Source organism: Perognathus longimembris, chromosome 11 (genome assembly GCF_023159225.1).
Source record: "Perognathus longimembris pacificus isolate PPM17 chromosome 11, ASM2315922v1, whole genome shotgun sequence".
In the NCBI taxonomy this organism is placed as follows: domain Eukaryota; kingdom Metazoa; phylum Chordata; class Mammalia; order Rodentia; family Heteromyidae; genus Perognathus; species Perognathus longimembris.
In genome coordinates this window covers 32,550,036-32,578,030 of record NC_063171.1, presented here as the reverse complement: position 1 = coordinate 32,578,030, position 27,995 = coordinate 32,550,036, and the positions used below count along the sequence as shown (strand labels likewise).

The following is a 27,995-nucleotide window of genomic DNA, read 5'->3' as shown; positions in this document are numbered from 1 at the left end:
TGATGAAATAGCTAAAAATTTGGCTCTTTATTGATCTCAATGGATATGTTTAGCTTTAAAAAACACAACAAATAGATCTAATTAAGTTTAGTTATACAAACTAAATTGTTCTTTGAGCTCTCTTAATTGCGCGTAAGGGTCAGCTTCCATGGCACATAGCATGTACTCACAGCCTTGAGTGTCAGTCCCACAGAAAACATGTATGTGAGCAAAACAAGAAAGATACTTGGTTTTGATATGTAAAAAAAAAAAATCAACAGAACTTAAGGAATCAATCCACCTACCAAAAAAAAATCTGTGACCAATAGCACTATCTTATTTGTTGGTGCCATTCTCGCTCTCATTATATCCAAAATGCTGAGAAATAATTCAAAACTAGAAAATGGCTCCAAATACTATGGCTGCTCGTGGCTCTTGCTATAAAAGAGTTGCCAGTCTGAACTGAGGGACTACAAAGAATGAAAAGAATTAAAGGATTCTTCTGTGTGAGGTCAAGAGAACTTCCCAGAAGGAGGCGGTGGGCCAAGAAATCCACCTGCCTGCTTGGTGGCAGCTCGTGAAGGGGCAAGGCCAAGAATCTTCTGGATGTTCTGTGAAGAAAGCATAATAAGAGTTATATTTTAAAATGAGATGAAAAATAAAGTATTTTACACAGATCTCAGGCAAAGAGGATTAAAACTTCTACTATGATCTACAATAGGATGATTGTTTTGTTGTGTTTTTTAAAAAGTCCTACAATATAAGGAAGACCCTAGAACAACAACAACAAAAAAAAAAAAAACCTGCACTCTTTAACTTGATGGGACTTTGAGCCTACTACAAAGCTGATTTGTTACAGTGGTGAATCATTAACTGAGTATTTTATGTATGCTTTTTCATTTTCTTTTTTTTTTTTTTTTTTTGCAGTGCTAAGGATATACACAGAATCTAGGGCTTTGTTCATGGTAGGCAAACATTCTACCACTGAGCTATAACTTCAGACTCAAAGTAAAACTTTAAAAAAGGGCTGGGAGGGCTGGGGATATAGCCTAGTGGCAAGAGTGCCTGCCTCGGATACACGAGGCCCTAGGTTCGATTCCCCAGCACCACATATACAGAAAACGGCCAGAAGCGGCGCTGTGGCTCAAGTGGCAGAGTGCTAGCCTTGAGCGGGAAGAAGCCAGGGACAGTGCTCAGGCCCTGAGTCCAAGGCCCAGGACTGGCCAAAAAAACAACAACAACAAAAAAAACAAATAAAAAAGGGCTGGGAATGTGGCATAGTGGTAGAGTGGTAGCATGAATGAAGTCCTCAGTACCACATACACAGAAAAATCCAGAAGTAGTGCTGTGGCTCAAATGGTAAAATGGTAGAGCGTTAGCCTTGAAAAAAAGAAGCTCAGGGCCAGTGCCCAGGCTCTGAGTTCAAGCCTCAGGACTGGCAAAAAAAAAAAAAAAGAGGAAAGCCGGGTACTGGTGGTTCATGCCTGTAAACCTAACAGACTGAGGATCGCAGTTGCAAGCCAGCCCAGGCAAGAAGGCCTATGAGACTCTTATCTCCAACTAACCACCAGAAAATTGGGAATGGAGCTAGGCTCAAAGTGGAAGAGTGAAAGAGCTCAGGGACAGCACCCAGGCCCTGAGTTCAAGCCCCTGGACTGATTTAAAAAAAAAAAAAAAAGGAAACAACTCATAAGGAATATAGAGTATATTCTTGTAGTATGTTGCCTTCTGGATAGATTTAGCCCACAATGCTCAGACCCAACTCATTTAAAGTGGTGAAAGAACTCGCAGACTTTCAAAGCAACTGGGTCCAGAATCCTTATACATTTTTTTACAGGTTCTTAAAATTATTTTCTTTATCTTTATTGAAAAGGTTCCTTATACATTTTTAAGGCACTCCCATCCCCTCATCTTTTTGTTTATCTTACTTATATCTAATCCAATAATATATCTTTCAGAAAACTTAGCTTTTTTTTTTTTTTTTGCCAGTCTTAAGGCCAGAACTCTGGGGGCTGGGAATATGGCCTAGTGGCAAGAGTGCTTGCCTCCTACACATGAAGCTCTTGGTTCGATTCCCCAGCACCACATAGATGGAAAACGGCCAGAAGGGGCGCTGTGGCTCAGGTGGCAGAGTGCTAGCCTTGAGCGGGAAGAAGCCAGGGACAGTGCTCAAGCCCTGAGTCCAAGGCCCAGGACTGGCCAAAAAGAAGGCTAGAACTCTGGGCCCGGGCTCTGTCCCTGAGCTCCTTTAGCTCAAGGTTAATACTCTACCACTTGAGCCACAGTGCCACTTTCAGCTTTTTCTGTTATTTAATTGGAGATAAGTGTCTCATAGATGGGCTGGGAATGTGGTTTAGTGGTAGAGTGCTTGCCTAGCATGTATGAAGCCCTGGGTTCGGTTCCTCAGCACTGCATAAGCAGAAAAGGCCAGAAGTGGCGATGTGGCTCAAGTGGTAGAGTGCTAGCCTTGAGCAAAAGAAAAGAAGCTCAGGAAGAGCACCCCAGGCCCCGAGTTCAAGTCCCAGGACTGGCAAAAAAAAGAAAAAAAAAAAGTCTCATAGAATTTCCTGCCAGGCTGGCTCTGACTTTGAACCACGATCCTCACATCTCAGCCTCCTCCTAAGTAGCTAGGGTTAGAGTTGTAAACCACTGGTGCATGTCTTTTTCTTTTTTTCTCTTTTCTTTTTTTCTGGTCCTGAGGCTTGGACTCTGGGCCTAGGTGCTATCCCTGAGCTCCTCTTGTTCAAAGCTAGCACTCTGCCACTTTAGCCACAGCTCTAAGAATCTTACAAATTTTCCTGCCTAGGCTGTCTTCCAACCACAATTGTCAGATCTCATCCTCCTGGTAGCTAGGATTACAGACATGAGACACCTGGCTAGAAAGCTTATCTTTATTCCGTTTTTAAAAAAATTTATGTTGTTTTCATAAAATGACTATTTTTGCCCTCTGATTTCAATGGCTAATGTAACATTTAGCTAAATTACACAATTACAATAACAAGTAAAACCCAAACAAATAGTTTTGGGCAAACACAATGACTTGGAAGGTAATGATACTGGTGGGAGCAGACAGGCGTGGGTGTACTAAACAGCACTCATGTAAACAGTGTGAGGAGGCATCCACAGCACATGCTTTAAAGAGCATGGAGTGGGTTCAGGAATGTGCAAAGGTTAAATAAAGGCCAATTCTTAAAAAAAATTTACATGCCATTTCAGAACAAAATTATCTGATCACTTTGAGTTTAGATATTATTCTTACTCTATTTCTTAATTTTCTACTTGAGAAAACTAAAACTTAGAAATTGGCTTGTCCAAAAATAAATAAATTAAGAACAGAGACAAATTTAAACCTACATGCTTTTGGGTTTTAGCTTAGTAGGCTCTTTTACACCATACTTTGTATGGTAAAGTTCTGGTCTTCAATTCAAACTTCATCCTGTGGAAGATTTGCATGCATGAGACTATTCACTCAATAGTTATAGAGTATCTGTTGACATAAGAGACTGAAACTATCCAATCTGTGCTTCTCTAGAAGCATATACTCCTTCAATCCTTTGCCTGAAAAATGACACTACTATGTAAAGAACATTTATATTCCTGTGATAACACCATTAGAATATAATGGAATGTTGAACTGTATGGGCTCCATTCCTCAGCACCACATAAACAGAAAAAGCCAGAAGTGGTGCTGTGGCTCAAGTGGTAGAGTGCTAGCATTGAGCAAAAAAGAAGCCAGGGACATCTCAAGCCCTGAGTCCAAGCCCCAGGACTGGCAGAAACAAAAACACAGAAAACTAAGAAAGAACTCAGTTAAATTATATTTACCACAAAAAACTCATGTATATGTATATGTATATGTATATTGGTTGTGGGGCTTGGGCCTGGGTAATGTCCCTGATAGTGCTCTACCACTTTGAGCCACAGCTCTACTTCCAGGTTTTAAGTGGGTAATTGGAGATAAGAGTCTCACAGGGACTTTTCTGCCCAGGCTGGCTTGAACTGCAATCCTCAGATCTCAGCCTCCTGGGTAGCCTAAGATTACAGGTGAGAGCCACCAGCACCCAGCATCCAATATATGTAATAGAACTTTAGCTCATGCTTAAAGGAGAAATGCTCTTTTGCTCAAGGCCAGCACTCTACCACTAGAGCCACAGCTCCACTTCCAGCTTTTCTGGTGGTTAACTGGCAACAAAAGTCTCACAGACTTTCCTGTTCAGGATGGCTTTAAACCAATATCCTCGGATTTGAGCCTCTTGAGTAGCTAGGATTTACAGGTGTGAGATATTGGCACCAGGTCTGAGCTATCTTTATAATAATAATTTAAAAAAAGGCTCCTTCTTGCCCATCTCTAAAAAAAAAATCTCTTTGCATAGGGCAGTCAGAAAGCTATTTCCAATCTTTTAAATGTGATCAGTATTTCCTGAGCATCTACAGTATATTTAGCACTAAGTTGAGGATTATGGGAAATAAGAATAAAGTCAGAAATAAGACATTATCAAATGTATGATGATAAACCTATTTGTCCACTCAACAAATATAATAATATATAATCCAGGCAAAATATGCAAGAGATCCTTGCTTAACTATTCTGCAGAGACAAGTGTCAATTAAATGGGCCTTTACCCTTTTAGAAAATTTAAAGCCAATTTAAAAATCTCTTGATGTCTTTTGTTTTGTTTTTGTTGCCAGTCCTGGGGCGTGGACTCAGGGCCTGAGCACTGTCCCTGGCTTCTTTTTGCTCAAGGCTAGCACTCTACCTCTTGAGCCACAGCGCCACTTCTGGCTTTTTTCTATATATGTGGTGCTGAGGAATCGAACTCAGGGCTTCATGTATACGAGGCGAGCACTTTACCACTAGGCCATATTCCTAGCCCCCCTGATGTCTTTTAAATTGTAAGTTTACTATAATTTAAACTAGGAAACTGGAAGGAAAATATAGTTTTCAAGACACAAAACATTGAACTATTAAGAGTTTCATATTAACTTGAAGCACATAAATGACTACTGCACATAAGCCACAGCCTAGCTAGAAATAACTCAAACAACATCAACAAAAAGCATTAAAAGAGCTGATAACCGGGGCTGGGAATATGGCCTAGCAGCAAGAGTGCTTGGTAGCAGCTCGTGAAGGGGCAAGGCCAAGAATCTTCTGGATGTTCTCGTAAACATGAAGCCCTAGGTTCAATTCCTCAGCACTACATATAGAAAGATGGCCAGAAGTGGCGCTGTGGCTCAAGTGGCAGAGTGCTAGCCTTGAGCAAAAAGAAGCCAGGGACAGTGCTCAGGCCCTGAGTTCAAGGCCCAGGACTAGCCAAAAAAAAAAAAGAAAGAAAGAAAGAAAAAGAAGAAAAAAGAACTGATGAGCAAGCCTTTTATGGAAATACTTCATTTCAAAAATAATAAAATTTCCAGGAGTAAAACTAATAAACAAGTTTATCATTGGATTAAAAAAAAATAGCATTAAAACTGAAGCTGGGTGCCGGTTGCCCATACCAATAATCCTAGCTATTCAGGACGCTGAGTTCTAAGCCAGAGTGGGCAGAAAAGTCCATGAGACTTATTAGCTCCAATTAACCAGCAAAAAGCTGGAAGTGGAAACAAAGTAATAACAGCACATTAACAGTACATTTAAGCAGTAACAACACCAGCACTCTCAGGCTAGGAATGTGGCCTAGTGGCCTAGTGGTAGAGTACTTGCCTAGCATGCAAGACGCCCTGGGTTTGATTCTCAGCACCACATATATAGAAAAAGCCAGAAGTGGTGGTGTGGCTCAAGTGGCAGAGTGCTAGCCTTGAGCAAAAAGAAGGGACAGTACTCAGGCCCTGAGTTCAAGCCCCAGAACTGGCAAAAAAAAAAAAAAAAAAAAACAACACTCTCATAAACAGTAAGACAATCCAGATTCTCTACAACTGTCCAAGATGTGATGATGATGATGATGACGACGACGACAGTGATGATAGTAATAGCTAGAAGTATCAAGAAACATGAAGAAAGCTATACGTAGTTGTACAGATCTATAATCCCACTATTCAACTACTCAGGAGTTAGAGGTGGGAGGATTTTGAGCTCAAGGCAGGCTTGGGCCAAATTACCAGACTGTTTCAAAACAAACAATTCTCTCCCACCCCTACTCTGAAAACACAATCCATGGGATACAGTCCAAATTCCAAATTTAGAATTATCACACTATGTATTTAAAGCAGCTAAATAACTGTGCCTGAGTACATAAAAGAAAATATAATAAACAAACAAGAAATCTCAACAGAGGAAACACATACCTGAAAAGAATCTCAAAATTGAAAAATATATGGTCTGAAATTTTAAAATCATTACGTGGGTTTAGGGTTAACAGAGATTGAAGAGAATTCCCACACAATATAAAGACTATAATCAACCTTCAACAATGACACAACCAGTCTCCAGTGCCTTGTATCCCATGCACTGAAGCAATATACACAGAAATCAAAACAAGATGCTGCCCAAGGAATGCTCTTCTGGGTTAATAGCATTACTTCCTGGGCCACATACATTCTTAGAGTAGTATGAAGTGTGAAACTACAAACAAAAATGCGTGCTTGTAAACTACAGGTGCTGGTGATGCTTTTTTTTTTCCTTTCAAACTTTTTTAGAGTCCACAAAATTCTTCACCCTAGGAAAGTCATGAGAGAAGTATAGGATAAAATTACTTTTTTCGAGGTACCAGTGACTCATTCCTTTAATCTTAATACTCTGGAAGACGAGAAGAATTTCATTTCAAATCCAGCCTGGGCAAGAAAATCAGTGAGACTCTTATCTCCAGTTAGTTAGCAAAAAAGCCAGAAGTGGCCTGGAGCCAATGGCTCACACCTGTAATCCTAGCTGCCCAATAAAGTAAGAGTAACATCAAGAGTATGTATGATGCCTAGAAGCCAAATTTTAAAAGTATGTCAAAGTTTCTTGTCCTTCACTATTAGAAGCTGCTCGGGAGGCTGAGAACTAAGGATGGCAGTTGGAAGTCAGCCAGGGCAGGAAAGTCAGTGGGACTCTTTTTTTTTTGTCAGTCGTGGGGCTTGAACTCTGGGCCTGAGTACTGTCCCTGGCTTCTTTTTGCTGAAGGCTAGCATTCCACCTCTTGAGCCACAGTGCCACTTCCAGCTTTCTGGTGGTTAATTGGAAAGTCTCACCAACTTTCCTGCCTGGCTGGCTTTGAATCATGATCCTCAGATCTCAGCCTCCAGAGTAGCTAAAATTATAGGTGTGAGCCACCAGCACTGGCAAAGTGAGACTATTGTCTTCAATAAACTACTCAGAAAAAGCTGGAAGTGGTGCTGTAGATCAAGTGGTAGAGTGCTAGCCTTGAGCACAAAGAAGCTCAGGTACAGCGCCCAGGCCCTTGGTTTAGCCCTAGGAACCCCCTGCCCCCCAACACACACACCTTTTTCATTGTATTGAGCACAAATACCTCCAGTAGACAGTGACTCCTATACACTTTCAGATTACAAACATATTAAAAATGTGACAAAAGGGTGGGGGAATTGGGGAGGAGAGAAGGTGGGAGAAAAACAAGGAAGGTGGTAACAAGTTTAATAAGAAATATACTCACTACCTTACATATGTAACTATAACCCCTCTGTACATCACCTTGGCAATAAATTTTTTTAATGTGATCAAAGAAAAAAGATAAACTTCATCTTTGACTTTACTTCAGAACCATTTACTAACCTTTTTAGCTAGTTTTACTTTAAACCCTTTTAGCAAGTTTTAATAGACCAGTTTTCCCTTAGGTCTTTACCTGGTAAATTGGCTTGGGGTTTAAAAGTTTAGAGCACTCATAGAGAGAGAGTTAGCATTTATTCAATCTACTATTGATTGAAATAAAAGGGAATTTTTTGTTTATTTGAGACAGTCTTGCTCTATAGCCCAGGCTGACCTCAAACTCAGAGGATGTTCCTTCTTGAGGGCTGGGATTACAGGCTTGAATCATTACACTGGCTTCTTTGTATTCTTTAATTCCACCACTACCTTGGTCTAATTTAACACTTCTGGAGGAAGCTGCTACAAAATTACAATGGAGGAAACAGCTGTGATGTGAAGGTCAAGATAGCTAATTACTAAACATTAAGGAAGTAAACAAAAGTTAAGGAGAAAGATAAATTAAGAGGTATTACACATATTTTTAGTTGATAAAACATTATGTTTTAGTCTTAAAAAGAAATTGATTCTATCTGGGGATGGGAAACAATTCTAATATTAAAATTACTCCAAACAGTGACCTGAAGAATAATTACTGTTTGCATTCATTGTTAATCTCATTATCATAGCATGGTGAGATAATATACTAATCCTCTTTTTAGCCTTAATTTTACAATTAAGGCTAAGAGAAGTTGTCTGACTTTTGAAGGATAATCAGTCAATAAGGGCATTGGTGGCTCATGCCTGGAATCCTAGTTTAGATCTCAGGAAGCTGAGCTCCAGAGGATGGAAATGAAAAGTCAGCCCAAAGCTGGGCACAGGTAGCTCACTCCTGTAATCCTAATTACTCAGGAGGCTGAGATCTGAGGATCTCGGTTAGAAGCCAGCCAGGCCAGGGAAGTCTGTGTGACTCTTATCTCCAATTAATCTCAGAAAAGGCCAGAAATGGCTTTTTGCTCAAGGCTAGCACTCTACCACTTAAGCCACATCATCACTTGTCCCTTCTGGCTCTTTCTGTTTATGTGATACTAAAGAATCGAACCCAGAACTTCATGCATGCTAGGCAGCGCTCTACCACCAAGCCACATTCTCAGCCCAAGCCACATTCACAGCCTCTCTAGGATTAAAAAAAATCTCCAACTATTGTATTTCTTCCACTTTAGATCATATTCCTCTTCTCTCTCCAGTATTTTAAGACTTCTGAAATGAATGGGTCTAAAAAAATCAACTTTCTAGTCAGTGAAATATCAGTCTATTTTTATTATCTTTAGATAACTGTATAAAGGGATTACCATTCAACAAACGAGTTTCTGAGTACAATGCATCTTGAGCCATGTCACCCCTATCTCCCTCAGCCCTCCCAGCTCAACCCCTCCTTTGAATTTCCCTATTATAAGTGCATTCTCCTCACTTTCTCTCTTTATTCATTTACCTCTTTTCCATTGACTTGCCTTGCACTTTTCAAGTAGTTGTTAGTGAAATATTTCTGCTTTTTCTTGAAAGCTCTTAAGTCAATGGCATATATATTATCTATAACATCATAGAATTAGGGGCTGGGAATGTGGCTTAGTGGTAGAGTGTTTGCCTTGCATGCATGAAGCCCTGGTTTCAATTCCTCAGCACCACATAAACAGAAAAAGCTGGAAGTAGCACTGTGGCTCAAGTGGTAGAGTGCTAGCTTTGAGCTAAAAGAAGCCAGGGACAGTGCTCAGACCCTGAGTTCATGCCCCAGGACTGGCAAAAAAAAAAAAAAAAAAAAAAAAAAAAAAAAAGCATAGAATTAGACAAACAAAAAAGAGGGGCTGGGGATATGGCCTAGTGGCAAGAGTGCCTGCCTCATATACATGAGGCCCTGGGTTCGATTCCCCAGCACCACATATACAGAAAACGGCCAGAAGTGGTGCTGTGGCTCAAGTGGCAGAGTGCTAGCCTTGAGCAAAAAGAAGCCAGGGACAGTGCTCAGGCCGAGTCCAAGCCCCAGGACTGGCCAAAAAAAAAAAAAGAAGAAGAAACTCATAATAATGCCTGGTGCCAGTGGCTCACACATGAATCCTAGCTACTTGGGAGGATGGGATCTGAAAATTGTGGTTTGTAGCCAGTCAAAGAAGGAATGACTATGAGGTTTTTATAAGCAATTAACTACCAAAATAACCAAAGGGGAGCTGCAAGCTCAAATGGTAGAGTACTACCATTGAGAGGGGGGGAAAAAAAAAACAGGTCAGATTCAGCACCCAGGCTGAGATCAGGCCTGAGGACAGACACACAAATAAACACATAATAGATGATAACCAGGCTCATATGCTTATATAAATTAGCAACAATTATAATCCTTATATGAATTAGTAATACATCACAAAATTGCTTTAGTTTAGGGTGAACGTTTAATCTGCTTTTTAATTTTTTTTCCCAAGTACTGGAGCTTAAACTCAGGATTGCTAAGCAAGCACTCTACCACTGGGCTGTATCCTTTTTAGCACTAGTTACTAGTTACCTATTTTTTACTTCCTATCATAGCTAGGATGATAGTCATGTGCTACCACACCTAGCTTCCTCAAATGAGATGAAGTCTCTTGGTTTTTCTATCTGGACTGGCCTAAAACTGTAATCCTCCTGATCTCAATCTCCCAAATAGCTAGGGCTAAAAGCATGAGTCACCAGACATTCTTTTCACTTTTGAAGTTTCCTCTTAGCCAGGTAAAGTGATGTATGCCTGTAGTACCTACTCTTCAAGAAGCTGGTGAGAGGGGGCTGGGGATATAGCCTAGTGGCAAGAGTGCCTGCCTCGGATACACGAGGCCCTAGGTTCGATTCCCCAGCACCACATATACAGAAAACGGCCAGAAGCGGCGTTGTGGCTCAAGTGGCAGAGTGCTAGCCTTGAGCGGGAAGAAGCCAGGGACAGTGCTCAGGCCCTGAGTCCAAGGCCCAGGACTGGCCAAAAAAGAAGCTGGTGAGAGGACTGCTGGAGCCCAAAATTTGAGACCAGCCTGGGCAATACAATGAGATTCTTGTTTCAAAAATAGAATACTAAACATTCATTTCAAAGACTACTTAATCCTATAAACCTTTGCCTACTGACTGAATGTTTGGTCTTTCTTCTGGGCTCTCATCACCTTTCCATTTCCCTTAGCTTCTTACTATTAATGTCCAGGACTCATCTTAACTGTAAATAACTTAAAAAAAAAATCATTGGAGCTCCTGAACTGCCAAAGGGCCCTGGTATATAATGAAAAACATGATTCGCGAAAATCCAAATTCGCTCTACTTTTGTAATTTTAGATGCAATGAAGAAGGAACCTTGGAGTTCTAACAGCAGAGTATGAAGATCGTATTTGGGCTGGATGCACCTGTAATTCTAGCTACTCAGGAGGCTGAAATATGAGGATTGCAGTTGGAAGCCAGCCCAGACAGAAAAGTCCCCATGAGACTCTTATCTCCAATAGACTACTCAAAAAAGCCAGAAGTGGTGCTGTGGCTCAAGTGGTAGAGTGCTAGCCTTGAGTACAAAGAGGCTGAGGGACAGCATCCAGGCCCTGAGTTCAAACCCCAGGACTGGAAAAAAAAAATCATACTTCATTTAATATCATTATTCCATAGGATGAGACTTGCCTGTGTTTAAAATAGTTTTAGGATAGTCCCTGGAATTCTAAAAGCAGCTGAAATATCTAAGTAGTAGCAGATAAACATTTCCAGTATTAGGGGAGGAAAAGCTAATTTTAAGTATGAGAACAGGAAGTATACACATATTAAATATTAAATAACAGATGTAGTCACTCACTTGCCGAATTGACATAGTGCACAGAATATACAGGAAGATGAAAGAGCAGTCTGTGGTGTCATCTCCCAGCAGGTTTCGGTGAGACAGTCCTTGGATGTAGGACAGTGGAGTAAAAGGGAGCTTTGCCACCACTCTACCATCAAATCTAAGGAAAGGCAGAATGAAACAAGGAATTATTATTTTTGGGAGGCTGGCAACCCTCTTACTTTTAGAGAAGACTCTGGGACAGAAGTAGAACTTTAATACTCTTGATCTCTGAAAAACAAAGAAGGGTGATGTGCTAAACAGTTATGAACCTTAAGGACAGAGATACGGTAATGGGCCTAGATTAACCCCACCAATCTCTTAACTGGTGGTCCCAATTCTTTAATAGCTATACCCTTATGAACACATAAGATGATGCTAAGTGAAATGAACTCCATGTTATGGAAACAATTGTTATATCACAGTTGTAACTACTTTCAACGTCCTATGTGTATGTGTAGTTTCTATTATTGATGATGTTCTTGTATCACCTTCCTATGGTTGTATCTACACTATCTCTGTAATCTTATCTGAGTATATTGAAAACTGTGTTTACTGGTATTGGAAGTAGGAAATTCAAAGGGAATACCAAATTTCAGAGACACAGGGTAAAAAAGGAGAAATAACTACAAAAGCAATACTTGCAAAACTGTTTGGTGTAAGTGAACTGAACACCTGGGGGGGGGGAGGGAAAGGGGGGGAGGGAGGGGGGCATGAGGGACAAGGTAACAAACAGTACAAGAAATGTATCCAATGCCTAATGTATGAAACTGTAACCTCTCTGTACATCAGTTTTATAATAAAAATTTGAAAAAAAAATGTTACCTTAGGAGGGCTGTCAATGTGACTTAGTGGTAAGGTGCTTGCCTATCATGCACGATAGTGTTTGATTCCTCAATACCACATAAACAAAAATAACCAGAAGTCTTGTTATGGTACAGTGATGCTAGCCTTGAGCAAAAAGAAGCTCAGGAATAGTGCTCAGGCCATGAGTTCAAGCCCCAGGACTGACAAAAAAAAAAGTCACCTTAGCAAAATTATTAAATGCTTTTCAAATTCAAAAGAAAAGAGATTTAGATGATAAACATGATCATATATCCAAATAGTACTATGAATACATTCTGCTCTTCAATACCATCCACAGTAATGAAGGCAGACCAATTTTCCTAAACTATCCCTCCAAAATATTTTCATTTTTCTTTATAACTATTTCCTTATTGATTGATTGATTAATTGATTGCCAGTTCCAGGGCTTGAACTCAGGACTTGAGCACGGTCCCTGGCTTCTTTTTGCTTAAGAAGACTAGCACTCTACTTCTTGAGCCACAGTGCCACTTCCAGCTTTTTCTGCTTATGTAGTACTGAGGAATACAACCCAGGGCTTCATGTATGCTAGGCAGGCCACTATCACTAGGCCATATTCTCAGCCCTCATTTATTTTTTAAATGTCACCTTAACTTTTATTTCAAAGTTTGTGCCACTTAATCTATTTAATGTATTGAATCCCACAATCATTTTGGTTTCTATATACCAACTTACCGTCTTTAATTTTTTGCCATTTATGTAAGCAGTTTATGAATATAAATACAACATTTCATGATCTGTGTTACCCCCTTCAATATACTTGAAATTTTATAACTACCTGCCTCCGAGATGAAGTAAATAAAATTAATAAAACCTAAAAAAAAAACCAATTCTTTTGATATAAAAACTTCTTCACATACTGACAAATTATTGAGGATCTTCTCTAAAAGCTTTTGCTAGTCTAGTTATAGCTATTAATATGCATTAATTAGAAATGAAGACAAATAACATCTCAGAATTATTAGAAAAGTGTGTTGGACTTAAAGACTTCCTGAAAAGATTTAGAGAAAAACCCAAACTATATTTGGAGAAGCACTGTTCTAAACTGTAACACCAAATGACTTTTTTCTTTATGGCAGCATTGGCATTTGAACTCAGGGCTTTGTGCTTGTTAGACAGGCACTCAAACACTTAAGCCATTTTTGTAGCCCTTTTTGCTTTGTTTTTCAGATAGTCTCATGCTTTTTCTCTTAGGCCAGCCTCACACTGCAGTCCCTCCACCTATGTCTCCTGCCTATGTGGAATCACAGATATACACAAACATACCCAGCTTATTGGTGAGATCCTCCCAATCTCCACCTACATAGCAGCTGGGATTATAGTTGTACACCTGTACACCACTATTGCTGGGCCAATATGATTTTATGAACCTTTTCCAAGCCTGAAAGATCTCCAATACCCATACTAAACAGAGTAAAAGTCACTGGATAGGAATTTATGGGATATATGAATGGTAAAGCAAGAAAACAAAACAAAAAACTACTAAATCATACACATTATATATATATATATATATATTTTTTTTTTTTTTTTTTTTTTTTGGCCAGTCCTGGGGCTTGGACTCTGGGCCTGGGCACTGTCCCTGGCTTCATTTTGCTCAAGGCTAGCACTCTGCCACTTGAGCCACAGCGCCACTTCTGGCCATTTTCTGTATATGTGGTGCTGGGGAATCAAACCCAGGGCCTCATGTATATGAGGCAGGCACTCTTGCCACTAGGCCATATCCCCAGCCCCATACACATAATATTCTGAGATATTGCTTTGGGGGAGAGGGTGGGTGCTGGTGTTAGAGCTTGAGCTCAGGACCTGGACACTGTTCCTTGGCTTTTTCACCCACCTTTTTGATAATTAATTGGAGGTAAGAGTCTCATGGACTTTTCTGCCTGGACCGGCTTGAAACCACAATCCTTAGATCTCAGCCTCCTGAGTAGCTAGGATTACAGGCATGAGCCACTAGTGACTGGCTTGAGTTTAGAACTATTAAGCTAGAAATTATGGGACTTCTAGATGTGTTGGGCAAGTTATTTATGTGCTTGCATATTAAATCAAAATTTTACATTAAAATCATTTGAATAACCTAAATTTCTCTCCAAAACAAAATTTCTTCCCTACTATACCTGATACTATTAGGTAATGCATACTGACCTACAACCCCAACACTTAAGAGGCTGAGGCAGGAAGACCAATGAGCTTAATTCCAATCTGGGCTAAACAGGAAGATCCTGCCTCAAAATTAAAAAAACAACAACAAACACAAAACTTAAAAACATTTTAACAGGCAGGTGTCACATCTTGTTTGTTATTTCCTGGTGTCTGGTATAAAGTCTGTACTAAGTAAATAGGAAGGGAAGGGTGCACTTAGAAAGGTGAGTCAGGGAAAGATGGACAGACAGACAAGAAGGAAGCAAGGAAAGAAGAATAAGTGAAAGAAAAGGAAGAGAGAACGTAAAGGAAATGATAATGCATGTGATACAATTCAGATGATCTCTGAAAAAGTAACAAGTGGTGTTATTTTTGGACATTTTCTTAACCTCTGCTGAAAGCAGCTTAGCAGTTACTTGGGTCTGCTATGTGGTAGTTTAGTCAACAGTAACTGACCTTGTCATTAAACAAAATTATAGTTGTTAAGGCTATTTTAAGAGTCAAAGAATCTTTATGTGAATTTCAACTTGAAGAAACATACTACTAAGTAATTTACAACCAAAGGGAATAGTCTGGAGCTAGGGGCTCATACCTATAATTCTAGCTACTTATGAGGCTGAGATCTGGAGAATCACGGCTCAAAGACCGCACAAAAGTTCAGTAGATTCTATCTCCAAAATAATCAGCAAAGAAGCTGGGCTTCAATAGTGGCTCAAGTAATAGAGAGGCACTATCCAAGTAAGCAAGCCAAGTAACCATAAAACATTTAGTTCAAACCCCAGTATTGGAAAGCAAAAAAGGGGTTTGGAATGTGGCTTAGTAGTAGAGTGCTTGCCTAGCATTCATGAAATCCTGGGTTTGATTCCTCAGTATCACATAAATAGAAAAAGCTGGAAGTGGTGCTGTGGCTCAAGTGGTAGAGCACTAGCCTTGAGCACAGAGAGGTTCAGAGACAGTGCTCAGGCCCTGAGTTCAAGCCCCAGGACTGGCAAAAAAAAAAAAAAGAAAAAAAATCAATGGGAAAATAATTCATTTCTTTTTGTGTGCTTGTGCTTGAGTACTAGAATATAAATTGGAAATTAAATCAAAATGATACTGTCAAAAATTTATGGCTCACGGCTGGGGATATAGCCTAGTGGCAAGAGTGCCTGCCTCGGATACACGAGGCCCTAGGTTCGATTCCCCAGCACCACATATACAGAAAACGGCCAGAAGTGGCGCTGTGGCTCAAGTGGCAGAGTGCTAGCCTTGAGTGGGAAGAAGCCAGGGACAGTGCTCAGGCCCTGAGTCCAAGGCCCAGGACTGGCCAAAAAAAAAAAAAAAAAAAAAAAAAAAATTTATGGCTCACATATATGCAATTACACAATGCAGTTATTAGACAAGGGCATATAAAAGGATACTCACATGGAATTGAACATTCCCATTAGGGCAGTAAAACAAAAACCAATTGCAAACATAGATTTCATTCGAACCTACAAGGAAATCAATAAATTGTCATTTTACACTAAAGAAAACCATCACTAAAACATACTTTACATGTTACCTGACTTATGAAATGCCAATCCTTCTATACAATACCTTAATAATAACAATAAAGTTATATTTTTAAAAAAGTTTTTCCTACTCAGGAGGCTGAAATCAGAGGATCGTGGTTCAAAGGCAGACCAAGTTAGAAAATCCTAGAGACTCTTATCTCCAATTAATCACAGAAAAAGCAGGAAGTAGCACTGTGGCTCAAGTGGTAGAATGATATCCCTGAGCAAAACGTTGCTCCTAAGCCCAAAGTGCCAGCCCAGGGCTGGCACAAATTAGTTTTGGTTTCACGTCATTTTTTAAAAAGTTGTCCATAAACCAGGTGCCAGTGGCTCACACCTGTAATCCTAGCTATTCAGCAGGCTGAGATCTCAGGATCACAGTCTGAAGCCAGCCCAGGCAGGAAAATCTGTGAGACTTGAACCACAGTTTACTTCTAGCTTTTTTTGGTAGTTTTAGTGGAAATAGGAGTCACACTGACTTCCTGCCATGGCGAGGTTTGAACCATGATCTTCAGATCTCAGGCTCCAAAGTAGCGAGGATTATAGGCTTAAGCCACCAGTGTCTGGCTCTGTGAGACTCTTATTTCCACTAAACTACCAAAAAAGCCAGAAGTGGAGCTGCAGTCCAAGTGGTAGAGTGCTAGCCTTGAGCAAAAGAAACTCAGGGGATGTGCCCAGGCCCTGGCCAAAAAAAAAAAAAGCCTCACAGACTTTCCTGTCTGGGTTGGGGCTGGCTTTAAGCCATGATCCTCAGATCTCAATCTGAGTAGGTAGCTAGGACTACAGGCATGAACAACCAGCGCCTACTATTTATTTTCTTTTGAGATGGGGTCTCCCTAAGTTCCTAGGCTGACTTTGAACTCCTGGACTCAAGCAATTCTCTACCTCAGACCTGATTCTCTGGTTCAGCCTTGGTGGAGTAGGTGAGATTACAGACCTGAGCAACTACAAATACAACTCTGAAAGAGATTCTCCTTGCCTGGAATAAAAAGCATAAAAACCCTAATGTCCCAAGCAAAGCAGCCACTATACAACCAAGTGAAGGTTTGCTAAGGACCTGATGATAGTACTGAATTCTTACACTAATCTTGGACTATCAACTTCTAGACTTTCTGGCGCATCAGCAGACATCATTATCTGTTTTAGGCTACTGCTAGTTAAATATTATTTGCAACTAAATTCTTTTTAGATCATATAATCTCATAAGTGCATAAATGAGCAAAAATTATAAAGTATACTTTACACTACACCGGATACTCAGAACAAAAGAACTCTTAAAATAAAAGCTATCTCTACATTCTAACCTCTGTATTGGGATTACACAAATCACCATAAACCAAAGATTCAGTGCCAACATAAGGAAGAAAAAGAAAATAGCTACTTCACTTCAAACTAGAAGGGAAGGGCTTGGGACATGGCTGGCAGTAGAAAAATGCCTGGCAAGTACAATGTCTTGAGTTCAAGTTCCAGTGCTACCACCAAAATAGAAAAAAAAAAAAAAAAAAAAGCCAGGGGCTGGGAATATGGCCTAGTGGTAAAGTGCTCGCCTCGTATAAATGAAGCCCAGGGTTCAATTCCTCAGCACCACATATATAGAAAAAAGCCGGACGTGGTGCTGTGGCTCAAGTGGTAGAGTGGTAGTCTTGAGCGAAAAGAAGCCCAGGACAGTGCTCAGGCCCTGAGTCCACACCCCAGGACTGGCAAAAAAAGAAAACAAACAAAAAAACAAGTCAGGAAGTAAAAACATAGGAGCCAGACATGGTGGCACCTGCCTGAAATCCCAGCATTGGGAAGAAAAAGGCAGAAGGAACTCAAGCTCAAGGCCAGTCTTGGCTACAAAGACAGACACTTTCTCCAAAAAAATAAAACTAAAAGTTAAAAAAAAAAAAAGTAAGGGGGCTGGGGATATGGCCCAGTGGCAAGAGTGCTTGCTTTGTATACATGAAGTCCTGGGTTCGATTCCCCAGCACCACATATACAGAAAATGGCCAGAAGTGGCGCTGTGGCTCAAGTGGCAGAGTGCTAGCCTTGAGCAAAAAGAAGCCAGGGACAGTGATCAGGCCTGGCCAAAAAAAAAAAGTAAGGAAACTAAGAAATGTATAAAGAGGACAGATTTTGATCTCCTCTGTGACAACCTCTAAAAGCCAAGTAGTCTGAGTACCAATGGTTCACATGGTAATCCTAGCTACTCAGAAGGCTGAGATCAGAGAATTGTGATTCAAAGCCAGCCAAGGCAGAAAAGACCTGTGAGACTCATTATCTCCAATTAGCCACCAGAAAACCAAAAGTGGAAAAGCTCAAGAACAGTGCCCAGGTCCTGAGTTCAAGCCTCTGGACTGCCACACACACATACAAAAGCCAAATATTTGTATTGTTTTAAATGGGGTTCAAAGCTGGGTGCTGGCGGCTCATGCCTCTAATCCTAGCCACTCAGTAGGCTGAGATCTGAAGATCATGTTCAAAGCCAGCCAGGGCAGGAAAATCCATGAGACACCTATCTCCAATTAACCACCTAAAAACTGGAAGTCAAGTTGTGGCTCAAAGTAATGGAGCACTAGCCTTGAGCAAAATAGCTCAGGGTCAGTGCCCAGGCCCTGAGTTCAAGCCCCACCACCAACAAAAAATAAAATAAATAACATGGGTTTAAAATCAGCAGCTTCTGGGCTAGGAATATGGGCTAGTGGTAAAGTGCTCTCCTCATATACATGAAGCCCTGGGTTCGATTCCTCAATACCACATATATAGAAAAAAGCCAGAAGTGGTGCTGTGGCTCAAGAGGTAGACTGCTAGCCTTGGGAAAAAGAAGCCAGAGACAGTGCTCAGGCCGAGTCCATGCCCCAGGACTGGCAACAAAAATAAATAAAATCAGCAGCTTCTATTTGATCTAAGCATACTCATGTGTGGTGGTGGTGTTCGGTGCCAGTATTAAGGCTTGAACTCACAGCCTAAGGGCTCTCCCTTAGCTTTTGTTTTGTTTTGTGCCAGTCCTGTGGCTTGAACTCAGGGCCTGAACACTGTCCCTGGCTTCTTTTTGCTCAAGGCTAGTGCTGAGGAATAGAACCCAGGACTTCATGTATACGAGGGGAGCACTTTACCAGGGGGTCATATTCCCAGCCCTTCCTTAGCATTTGGTTAAGGCTGGTGTCTCTATCACTTGAGCTATACCTTCACTCTGGCTTTTTGCTGATTAACTGGTAAAGAGTCTTAGGGGCTTTTCTGCCTGGCTTAAAACCATGATCCTTAGATCTCAGCCTCCTAAGTGGTTAACATTCTGGCACCCAAACCATGTATAACTTTCCTAAGTGAAAAATTTCTAGAAAGCTAAGTGCAATGCAGTTGATGCAAATCAGACATTTGTGGGGAAAAAACAAAAACCTTACATGGTTTACTATGACATTATATTTAAGAGTCTTACCATTGATAGATCTCTGTTATTATTCTTCAGTTTTTCTTCTTGTCTCTCTAAAACAATTAATGAACTGGTTAACACAAGTGTTGAACACACAGCTTTTCTGTAATTAGCACTGACTAGGGATTGTAAAAGCATTTTGTTTCAATGTCAAATTATAAATTGTGTATTATATTCTAAATTACTCTGAAAAAATAAAAATATATGGCCATTAGTTCTCACAGTAGGAAAAATTATTTCGTATAAAATTTCCGGTCCCTACTTTGATTTCCATCAATAGTGAGGTCTCAATAAGAATACCATGGCAACAATACATACAAACTGATTTAGACTGAACTGGATATAACCACCTTAAATGTAAAACATAAAACTTATATAGACTATGCTAAGAACCCTCAGCAAAATCTAAATCATTTTATTTTATTTATTTTATTTATTTACTTTTTTGCCAGTCCTGGGCCTTGGACTCAGGGCCTGAGCACTGTCCCTGGCTTCTTTTTGCTCAAGGCTAGCACTCTGCCACTTGAGCCACAGCGCCACTTCTGGCCATTTTCTGTATATGTGGTGCTGGGGAATCGAACCAAGGGCTTCATGTATACGAGGCAAGCTCTCTTGCCACTAGGCCACATCCCCAGCCCTCTAAATCATTTTAATAAAACTCAAATGTTAAAGAGTAAAACTAATCGTGCTTAAACTTGTCATAATTCAGAAATGGTTTGAGCTGGGCACTGGTGGCTCATACCTGTAATCCTAGCTACTCAGGAGGCTGAGAGGATCGCAGGTTGAAGGCAATCGGGGCAGAAAAAGTCCATGAGACTTTTTTTTGCCAGTCCTGGGGCTTGAACTCAGGGATTAGGCACTGTCCCTGCACTTCATTTGCTCAAGGTTAGCACTGTACCACTTGAGCCACAGCACCACTTCCAGCCTTTTCTGCTTATGTGGTACTGAGGAATCGAACCCAGGGCTTCATGCATGCTAGGCAAGCTCTCTACCACTAAGCCACATTCCCAGCCCTGTGAAATTCTTTTCTCCAATAAACTACTCAGAAAAAGCAAGAAGTAGCACTGTGGCTCAAGTGGTAGAGCATTAGCCTTGAGCACAAAGAGGTTCAGAGAGAGCACCCAGGCCTGAGTTCCAGCCCCAGGACTGGCAAGAAGAAAAAAAAAAAGCTCACAGTGCCCAGGCTATGAGTTCATTTATTTTATTTTATTTTTTTGGCCAGTCCTGGGGCATGGACTCAGGGCCTGAGCATTGTCCCTGGCTTCTATTTTTGCTCAAGGCTAGCACTCTGCCACTTGAGCCACAGCGCCACTTCTGGCCATTTTCTGTATATGTGGTGCTGGGGAATTGAACCCAGGGCTTCATGTATACGAAGCAAGCACTCTTGCCACTAGGCCATATCCCCAGCCCCCAGGCTATGAGTTCAAGCCCCACAACCAAAAAAAAAAAAGGTTTGAGAATCAAAAGAAGGTATACAAGTGTTTTATGATTATAAAATTATACAAAGATGAGTTATCATTATTAATACCTTCATTACATTTTAATCATCTAAAAACATCCAAAAAATTTAAATTTTATCTACAGTAATATCTCACCAATTTTCTTTTTTTGTTGTCGACCAGCTGACTCTGTTATTGTCTCCTTCTTCTTCTCCACTATAAACAAAACATTAACACAGTAAATATTAACTATGCACTATTCTAAGGAAACAAAAGATGCTGTCACAGCTGGATGAAGAATAGAAACTCACACCTGTAACCCTAACTACTCAGGAGGCTGAGATATGAGAATCACAGTTCAAAGCCAGACAGAGCAGAAAAGTCTGTGAAAGTCTTATCTCCAATTAATCACAGAAAAAAGCCAGAAATGGTGCTGTGGCTCAAATGGTCCAGTGCTAGCTTTGAGCAAGAGAAACCCAGGGACAGCCAGGCCTTGGTGTTCAATCCCCAGAACTGGCACAAAAAAAGAAAAGGAAAGAAGGAAGGAAAGGCGAAGACAAGGCAAGGCAAGGAAAGAGGAAAGGAAAGGAAGGGGAGGAGAGGGGAGGGGCAGGAGAGGAGAGGAAAGGAAGGGAAAAAGGAAAAAGGAAAGGAAAGGAGCTCTAAAAGGAAATTATACATACTGGTGATGGCCAAAACTGGCCTGTTCTCACTGTTACTAAAAGTTAAAATTGACATAACATTCTAATAATAATACAATAATCATAGGCTAGAGTTGGAGAGTACTTATATGGGGTGCTTATATGCTGATGGATTCGTCATTAGCACTACAAAAAATTGTAAACATCATTAATTAAACATAATTAATTAAAGTTAATTAATTAAATTATATTGAGGCTGGGAATGTGGCTTAGTGGTAGAGTGCTTGCTTAGCTTATATGAAGCCCTGAGTTTGATCCCTCAGTATCACATAACAGAAAAAGCCAGAAGTGGCACTGTGGCTCAAGTGGTAGAGTGTTGGCCTTGGGAAAAGAAGCTCAGGGACAGTGCCCAGGCTCTGAGTTCAAGCCCCAGCACCAAAAAAGAAAAGACAGGAAAAAAAAAGTATTATGTTGAAGTAATATCTAATCAAACCTAAGGTGCGATGTTTCAAATCCTCCTAAGGTGAGGATGATTATCTTCACTGCTTCACCGTTCTGTGTACACAGGACACATAAGGCGACTACAAAGATCAGGACCTAGGTGATGTTTTTATTGTAGCAAGTGGAAATAAAAATAGTAAGACAGTAAGTATATCCTACAGCATATTGTAAAGTATAAGAGCCATGGTAGGTAGAAGCAGAGGTGGTAGGAAGGAAAAAGAAGCAGGATAAGGGAGAACAGTATTAGTAAAGGGAGGGCAAGTGAACAGCCTAAAGTTTTAAACAGAGTGGCCAAATTAAGACTTAGAAGTGAACTGTAGCTGACTGTTAGTGGTTCACATTTGTAATCCTAGCTACTCAAGAGCACCAAACAACCGTGAGCAAAAAAGCTAACAAATAGCACCCAGGCCCTGAACTCAAGTCCCAGTACCAACCCACAAAAAAGAAGTAACCTATGTACCAAATCTTAACAGCTGCTAGGCGCCAGTGGCTTGTGCCTGTAATCCTACTCAGGAGGCTGAGATCTGAGGATTGTGGTTCAAAGCCAGCCCAGGCAGGAAAGTGAGTGAGTCTCTTATCTCCAATTAACCACCAGAAAAACAGAAGTAACAGTGTGGCTCAAGTGGTAGAGCACTAGCCTTGAGCTGAAAAGCCCAGGGACAACACCCACGCCCAGAGTTCAAACCCCAAAACCGACCAAAAAAAAGAAAAACCCAAAACTTAAAAGCTAGGAAGTTTACCAACCAGGTACTACAGAAAAGAACATTTCTGGGTAGAACAAACCACCACCAGAAAGATCTCAGCATAGGAGTATGGCTATTGTGTGTGATGAACAGAAAGCAGGCAAGTGAGGAGAGAACCAACTGAATGGGAAGGAGAGATGATGAGTGGCAAAAGGGTGAATACTTAGTAAGGGCTTTGGCTTTTCCTTTGAGTGAAAATGAGACACTACCACAGAGTTGTAAGCAAATGACAGGCATAATCTGGAAAGCTTTTAAAAGGATTGTTCGAGTTGTGTTTTCAGAAAAGCTAAGGACACATTATATACTAGTTGGCAGCTACTGCAATAATCCATATAAAGATCATGGTGTTTGGACAGTGGTTGATACTAGAGGAGGTAGTAAAAAGTAGCCAGGTTCTGAATGTATCTTTAGGCAGCCCAACAGTATTTGCTGATAAACTGGATATGGATGGTGACAGAAGAACCAAAGATAAATACATGAGTTTTATGACCTGAGAAACTGAAAGGACAGAATTGAGATTGATGAGGCTCAAAAAGACTAAAAATAAAATGAAGCTAGAAGTGGAGAACAGTATGCAATTTTGGACATGCTAGGTTTGAGCATTTGTTACATTAAGATGGAAAATGTATAGTTGGAATACTCAATCTTATAAGAAGGAGAGGGAGCTAGAGATACAGGTTTGGAGGGTGCTGACAAATACAGCCCAAAAGTAATTGAGGCAGTGAATGTAAAACAAATGAATTAGGGTCTGGGCTGTAGTTCAGTGCTAGAGAGCTTGCTTGGCATTAGAGGTCCTAGGTTTAATCCTTAGTATCACTATATCTATATATGTGGGGGGGGGGGAGGAAAAATTGTACTGTTACCCCCCAACAACCAACAGGTTAATCAAAAAGAGAAATCAACAAAAAATTGCATAAGAATGTCCAATAAGGGGCTGGGGATATGGCCTAGTGGCAAGAGTGCTTGCCTTGTATACATGAGGCCCTGGGTTCGATTCCCCAGCACCACATATACAGAAAACGGCCAGAAGTGGCGCTGTGGCTCAAGTGGCAGAGTGCTAGCCTTGAGCAAAAAGAAGCCAGGAACAGTGCTCAGGCCCTGAGTTCAAGGCCCAGGACTGGCAAAAAAAAAAAAAAAGGAATGTCCAATAAAGGGGCTGGGAATGTGGCTTAGTGGTAGAGCACTTGCCTAGCATGCATGAAGCCCTGGGTCCGATTCCTCAGCACCACATATATAGAAAAAGCCAGAAGTGGTGCTGTGGCTCAAGTGGTAGAGCGATACCCTTGAGCAAAGAAGCAAGGGACAGTGCTCAGGCCCTGAGTCCAAGCCCCAGGACTGGCAAAAAAAAAGAATGCCAATAAAGTAAGAGTAACATCAAGAGTATGATGCCTATCTTACAGCCAACTGATATTCGACAAAGGAGCTAAAGACATACAATGGAATAAACATAGCCTCTTCAACTACTGGTGCTGGGAGAACTGGGCAGCCATATGCAGAAAACTCAAAGTAGACCCAAGCCTATCACCATGTACCAAGATCAACTCAAAATGGATCAAGGACCTCAACATCAGACCTGAATCCTTGAAACTACTGAAGGACAGAGTAGGAAAGACACTAGAACTTATAGGCACAGGAAGGAACTTCCTGAATAGAGTCCCAGGCGCACAACAAATAGGGGAAAGACTCAACAAATGGGACTACTACAAATTAAAAAGTTTCTGCACAGCTAAGGTCATAGCCACCAAAATAGAAAGACAGCCAACGATATGGGAAAGGATATTTACCAGCACAGCAACAGACAAAGGCCTGATATCTGTCATCTACAGAGAACTCAAAAAACTAAGCCCCTCCAAGCCCAATAAACCTATTAGGAAATGGGCAAAAGAGCTAAAGAGAGACTTCACAAGAGAAGATATAAAAATGGCAAAGAAACACATGAGGAAATGCTCAACATCCCTGCTAGTAAAGGAAATGCAAATAAAAACAACCCTGAGATACCACCTCACCCCAGTTAGAATGGCCTATACTCTGAACTCAGGAAACAACAAATGCTGGAGGGGCTGTGGGGAAAGAGGAACCCTTCTCCATTGTTGGTGGGAGTGCAAATTAGTACAGCCACTTTGGAGAACAGTATGGAGGTTTCTCAAAAAGCTCAATATAGACCTACCCTATGACCCAGCCATACCACTCCTAGGCATCTATCCTAAACAGCAAAACCCAAGATATCAAAAGGACATTTGTACTTCCATGTTTATCGCAGCACAATTCACAATAGCCAAAATTTGGAAACAACCCAGATGCCCCTCCACAGATGAATGGATCCAAAAAATATGGTACTTATACACAATGGAATACTACATAGCGATTAGGAATGGTGAAATATTGTTATTCGCAGGGAAATGGTCAGAACTCGAACAAATAATGTTGAGTGAGACAAGCCTAGAACACAGAAAACAAAGGGGCATGATCTCCCTGATATATGACTGTTAACAAAGGGAGATGGAGAGACAGTAGAGACCAAGTCTGTGAACACTGTATATGTGCTTGATACATTGTATACTGCATATGGGTCTACCTGACCTAGACAAGGGATGGGAAAACAGGTTGTAAGATATCACAAGAAATGTACACAATGCCCTACTATGTAACTGCACCCTCTTTGCACAGCACCTTGTAAAAAAAAAATTTATGTTCAATTGATAATAAAAAAAAATTAAAAAAAAAAAAAAAAAAAAGAGTATGATGCCTAGAAGCTAAATTTTAAAAGTATGTCAAAGTTTCTGTCCTTTACCACTGGAAGCTAAAAGATTCCAGTCACCTAAGATGAGGACACTCTGGAAGAGGATCACATTTTGAAGATAAAGATAATGAATTTGGTGAAGTATATTACCAAGACTGAATGTGAAATAGTAAACTGTAATTTCATGACTTAGTTTGGTCTCTAATTCTTCATTTGCTCTGTAATGAAAATATATCATTAACTTTGAGTAACAATCTTCTTTCCCATAATGTGGAGTCAACCTTTATTCAACTGACCACAAATGGTTACTATGTGGATCACATGAGAATTTTTTGTTTTGTTTCATTTTGCAATTCTGGGGATTAAATCCAGGGCCTATGATTCTAAAAAGAATCATTCACTAACACAGCACTCAGGAGACCAAAGCAGGATTGTGCTCAAGGACAGCCTGGATGATATAACAAGATGCTATCTAAAAAATAAACTCCATTCATATTCAGGCTGTGATGGCTGGTGCCTGTAATCCCAGCTACTCAGGAGGCCAAGGATTGAGGTTCAAAGTCAGCCTGGGCAGGAAAATCCAGGAGACTTTTATATCCAATTAAATACTAAAAAAAAAAAAAAAAAACAACCCAAAACCCAGAAATGTTGTGGCTCATAGTGGTAGAGTGCTAGCCTTGAGCACAAAGAAAATCAGAGATAGTACTCAGACCCTGAGTTCAATACCCAGGACACATTGCACCTTCAATGATGTTCTGCTTTATTTCTAAAGTTTTGCCTATTCTTAAACCTCTTCTCAAATTTTGTTAATCTGCTCACCAAAATGAAAGTTGGCTTTTCCCTAAAGACAGCATTTACCTTGGCACTAGATATGATTTCTCATTCTCCAAATGCACTTTATAAATTCAAATTTCCATATTTTGTCTGTATGTTTTTTCCTTTACTGGGAATTACTTTCTTCCCCTACCCATTCACTATCCAAATTCTAACTATCCGTGGGGGACTTATATATAGGCCATCTGCTTCAGGAAGGTTTCCACGGTCCCTATCAACCTCTTCTTTAGAGCAATTACAGCATATAACATGTATCTGCTATATCCTTCTTCCACTTTAGTCTTATCATACAGGTTGCATAAAGTTTTTCTATTTCTGCAGTGGGCTGGTGGTTCATGTGTGTAATCTTAGCTACTCAGAAGGTCAGATAGGAGAACCGAGGGTAGAAGCTAGCTCTGGCAGGAAAGTCAGTGAGACTCTTCCATCTCCAATTCACCACCACAAATCTGGAAGTACAGCTGTGGCCAAGTAGTAGCCCACTAGCTTTGAACCACAAAGCTCATGGACAGGGGCTGGGAATATGGCCTAGTGGCAAGAGTGCTTGCCTCATATACATAAAGCCCTGGGTTTGATTCCCCAGCACCACATATATAGAAAATGGCCAGAAGTGGCGCTGTGACTCAAGTGGCAGAGTGCTAGCCTTAAGCAAAAAGAAGCTAGGGACAGTGCTCAGGCCCTGAGTCCAAGGCCCAGGACTGGCCAAAAAAATAAAAAAAAAGAAAAGAAAAAAAGCTCATGGACAGCGCCAAGACCCTGCATTCAAACCCCAAGGCTGGCACCAGAAACAAAATAAAACAGAAGTTTTCCATTTCTTGGGAGATGTCAAGTTGATTTTTGTATGTGTTTGAGACAGAATGTTTCCTATATATCTCAGGATGGCCTTGAAGGAGTCATCTTCCTATTTCTGCCTCCCAAGTGTGCCAAGATTACTACACCTGGAAATCTAAATTATCTATAATTATCTATTTTTTTCTGCCAGTTGGTGCCTCGGAATACTTACTGTGGACATGGACTCATACTCACATTTTTTACTCTGTTTTTCCACTTCCGCCTTCAGTCTCTTGTACTTATCTGTCCGGTAAACCAGGACCCAGGTTATGCCTAAAACGTTGAAAGCAACATGGTAACTGAGGAAATGGTCAGGACGGTGACAAGTTATTAGCGGTTATAGTCGTAGGAATTTCGACACGCCCTCCGTTATTTATCCGTACTTAACTTTTCTCAAACGGAAACACAACTGACTCTTCAATCCAAACCAACTGTCAGGCGTGCCGGTGAAATCCACCTTACACCAGAGATAGGGTAAGGATTCCACTCGACCCCTCCGGCTGCCGTCCACGAGTAGTTCAGGGGTTCCCAATAGACCAAGTCTCCCCCCTCTCCCTATCAAGAAAAGCCCTCGAGCTTTGGAACCCAGGCGCCCACCTCTATGAGACCCAACAAACAACAGTGAAACAGCCGCTCTCACCCTCCGCGAGCAGCGCCGTGCACACGGAAATAAAGACGATGAGCAAGGTGTCTGCGAACATGGTGCTCATCTTGCACCTCTGTCCCCGCGCGCCACCAGCGCAGCAGGGACAGGTGCAGTGCGCTCCGGAGCCAGAGAAAAAGACAAGCTAGGTCTCCAGACCACCGAGGAACACCCGCACTTTGACAGACTGCAGGTCCCACTTCCGCTTCCGGAGCACGGCGCC

At 40.9% G+C, this 27,995-nt stretch overlaps 1 protein-coding gene across 2 annotated transcripts; it reads right to left on the bottom strand.

Annotated features, from left to right (window-relative positions):
• Positions 1 to 3: 3 nt before the first annotated feature.
• Tmco1 (transmembrane and coiled-coil domains 1) lies at positions 4 to 27,995 on the bottom strand. Of its 2 annotated transcripts, none has more exons than XM_048358331.1 (7): positions 27,770 to 27,995; positions 27,325 to 27,402; positions 20,999 to 21,058; positions 19,410 to 19,456; positions 15,864 to 15,931; positions 11,430 to 11,574; positions 4 to 590 (listed from the first exon to the last, which is right to left on the bottom strand). In XM_048358331.1, exons 1-7 carry the CDS (start codon positions 27,837 to 27,839, stop codon positions 492 to 494), a joined length of 567 nt encoding a protein of 188 aa, XP_048214288.1. In that variant the 5' UTR covers positions 27,840 to 27,995; the 3' UTR covers positions 4 to 491. The 2 variants fall into 2 exon arrangements, with proteins under 2 accessions (XP_048214288.1, XP_048214289.1); XM_048358332.1 differs by lacking the exon at positions 4 to 590 and adding an exon at positions 5,056 to 5,137.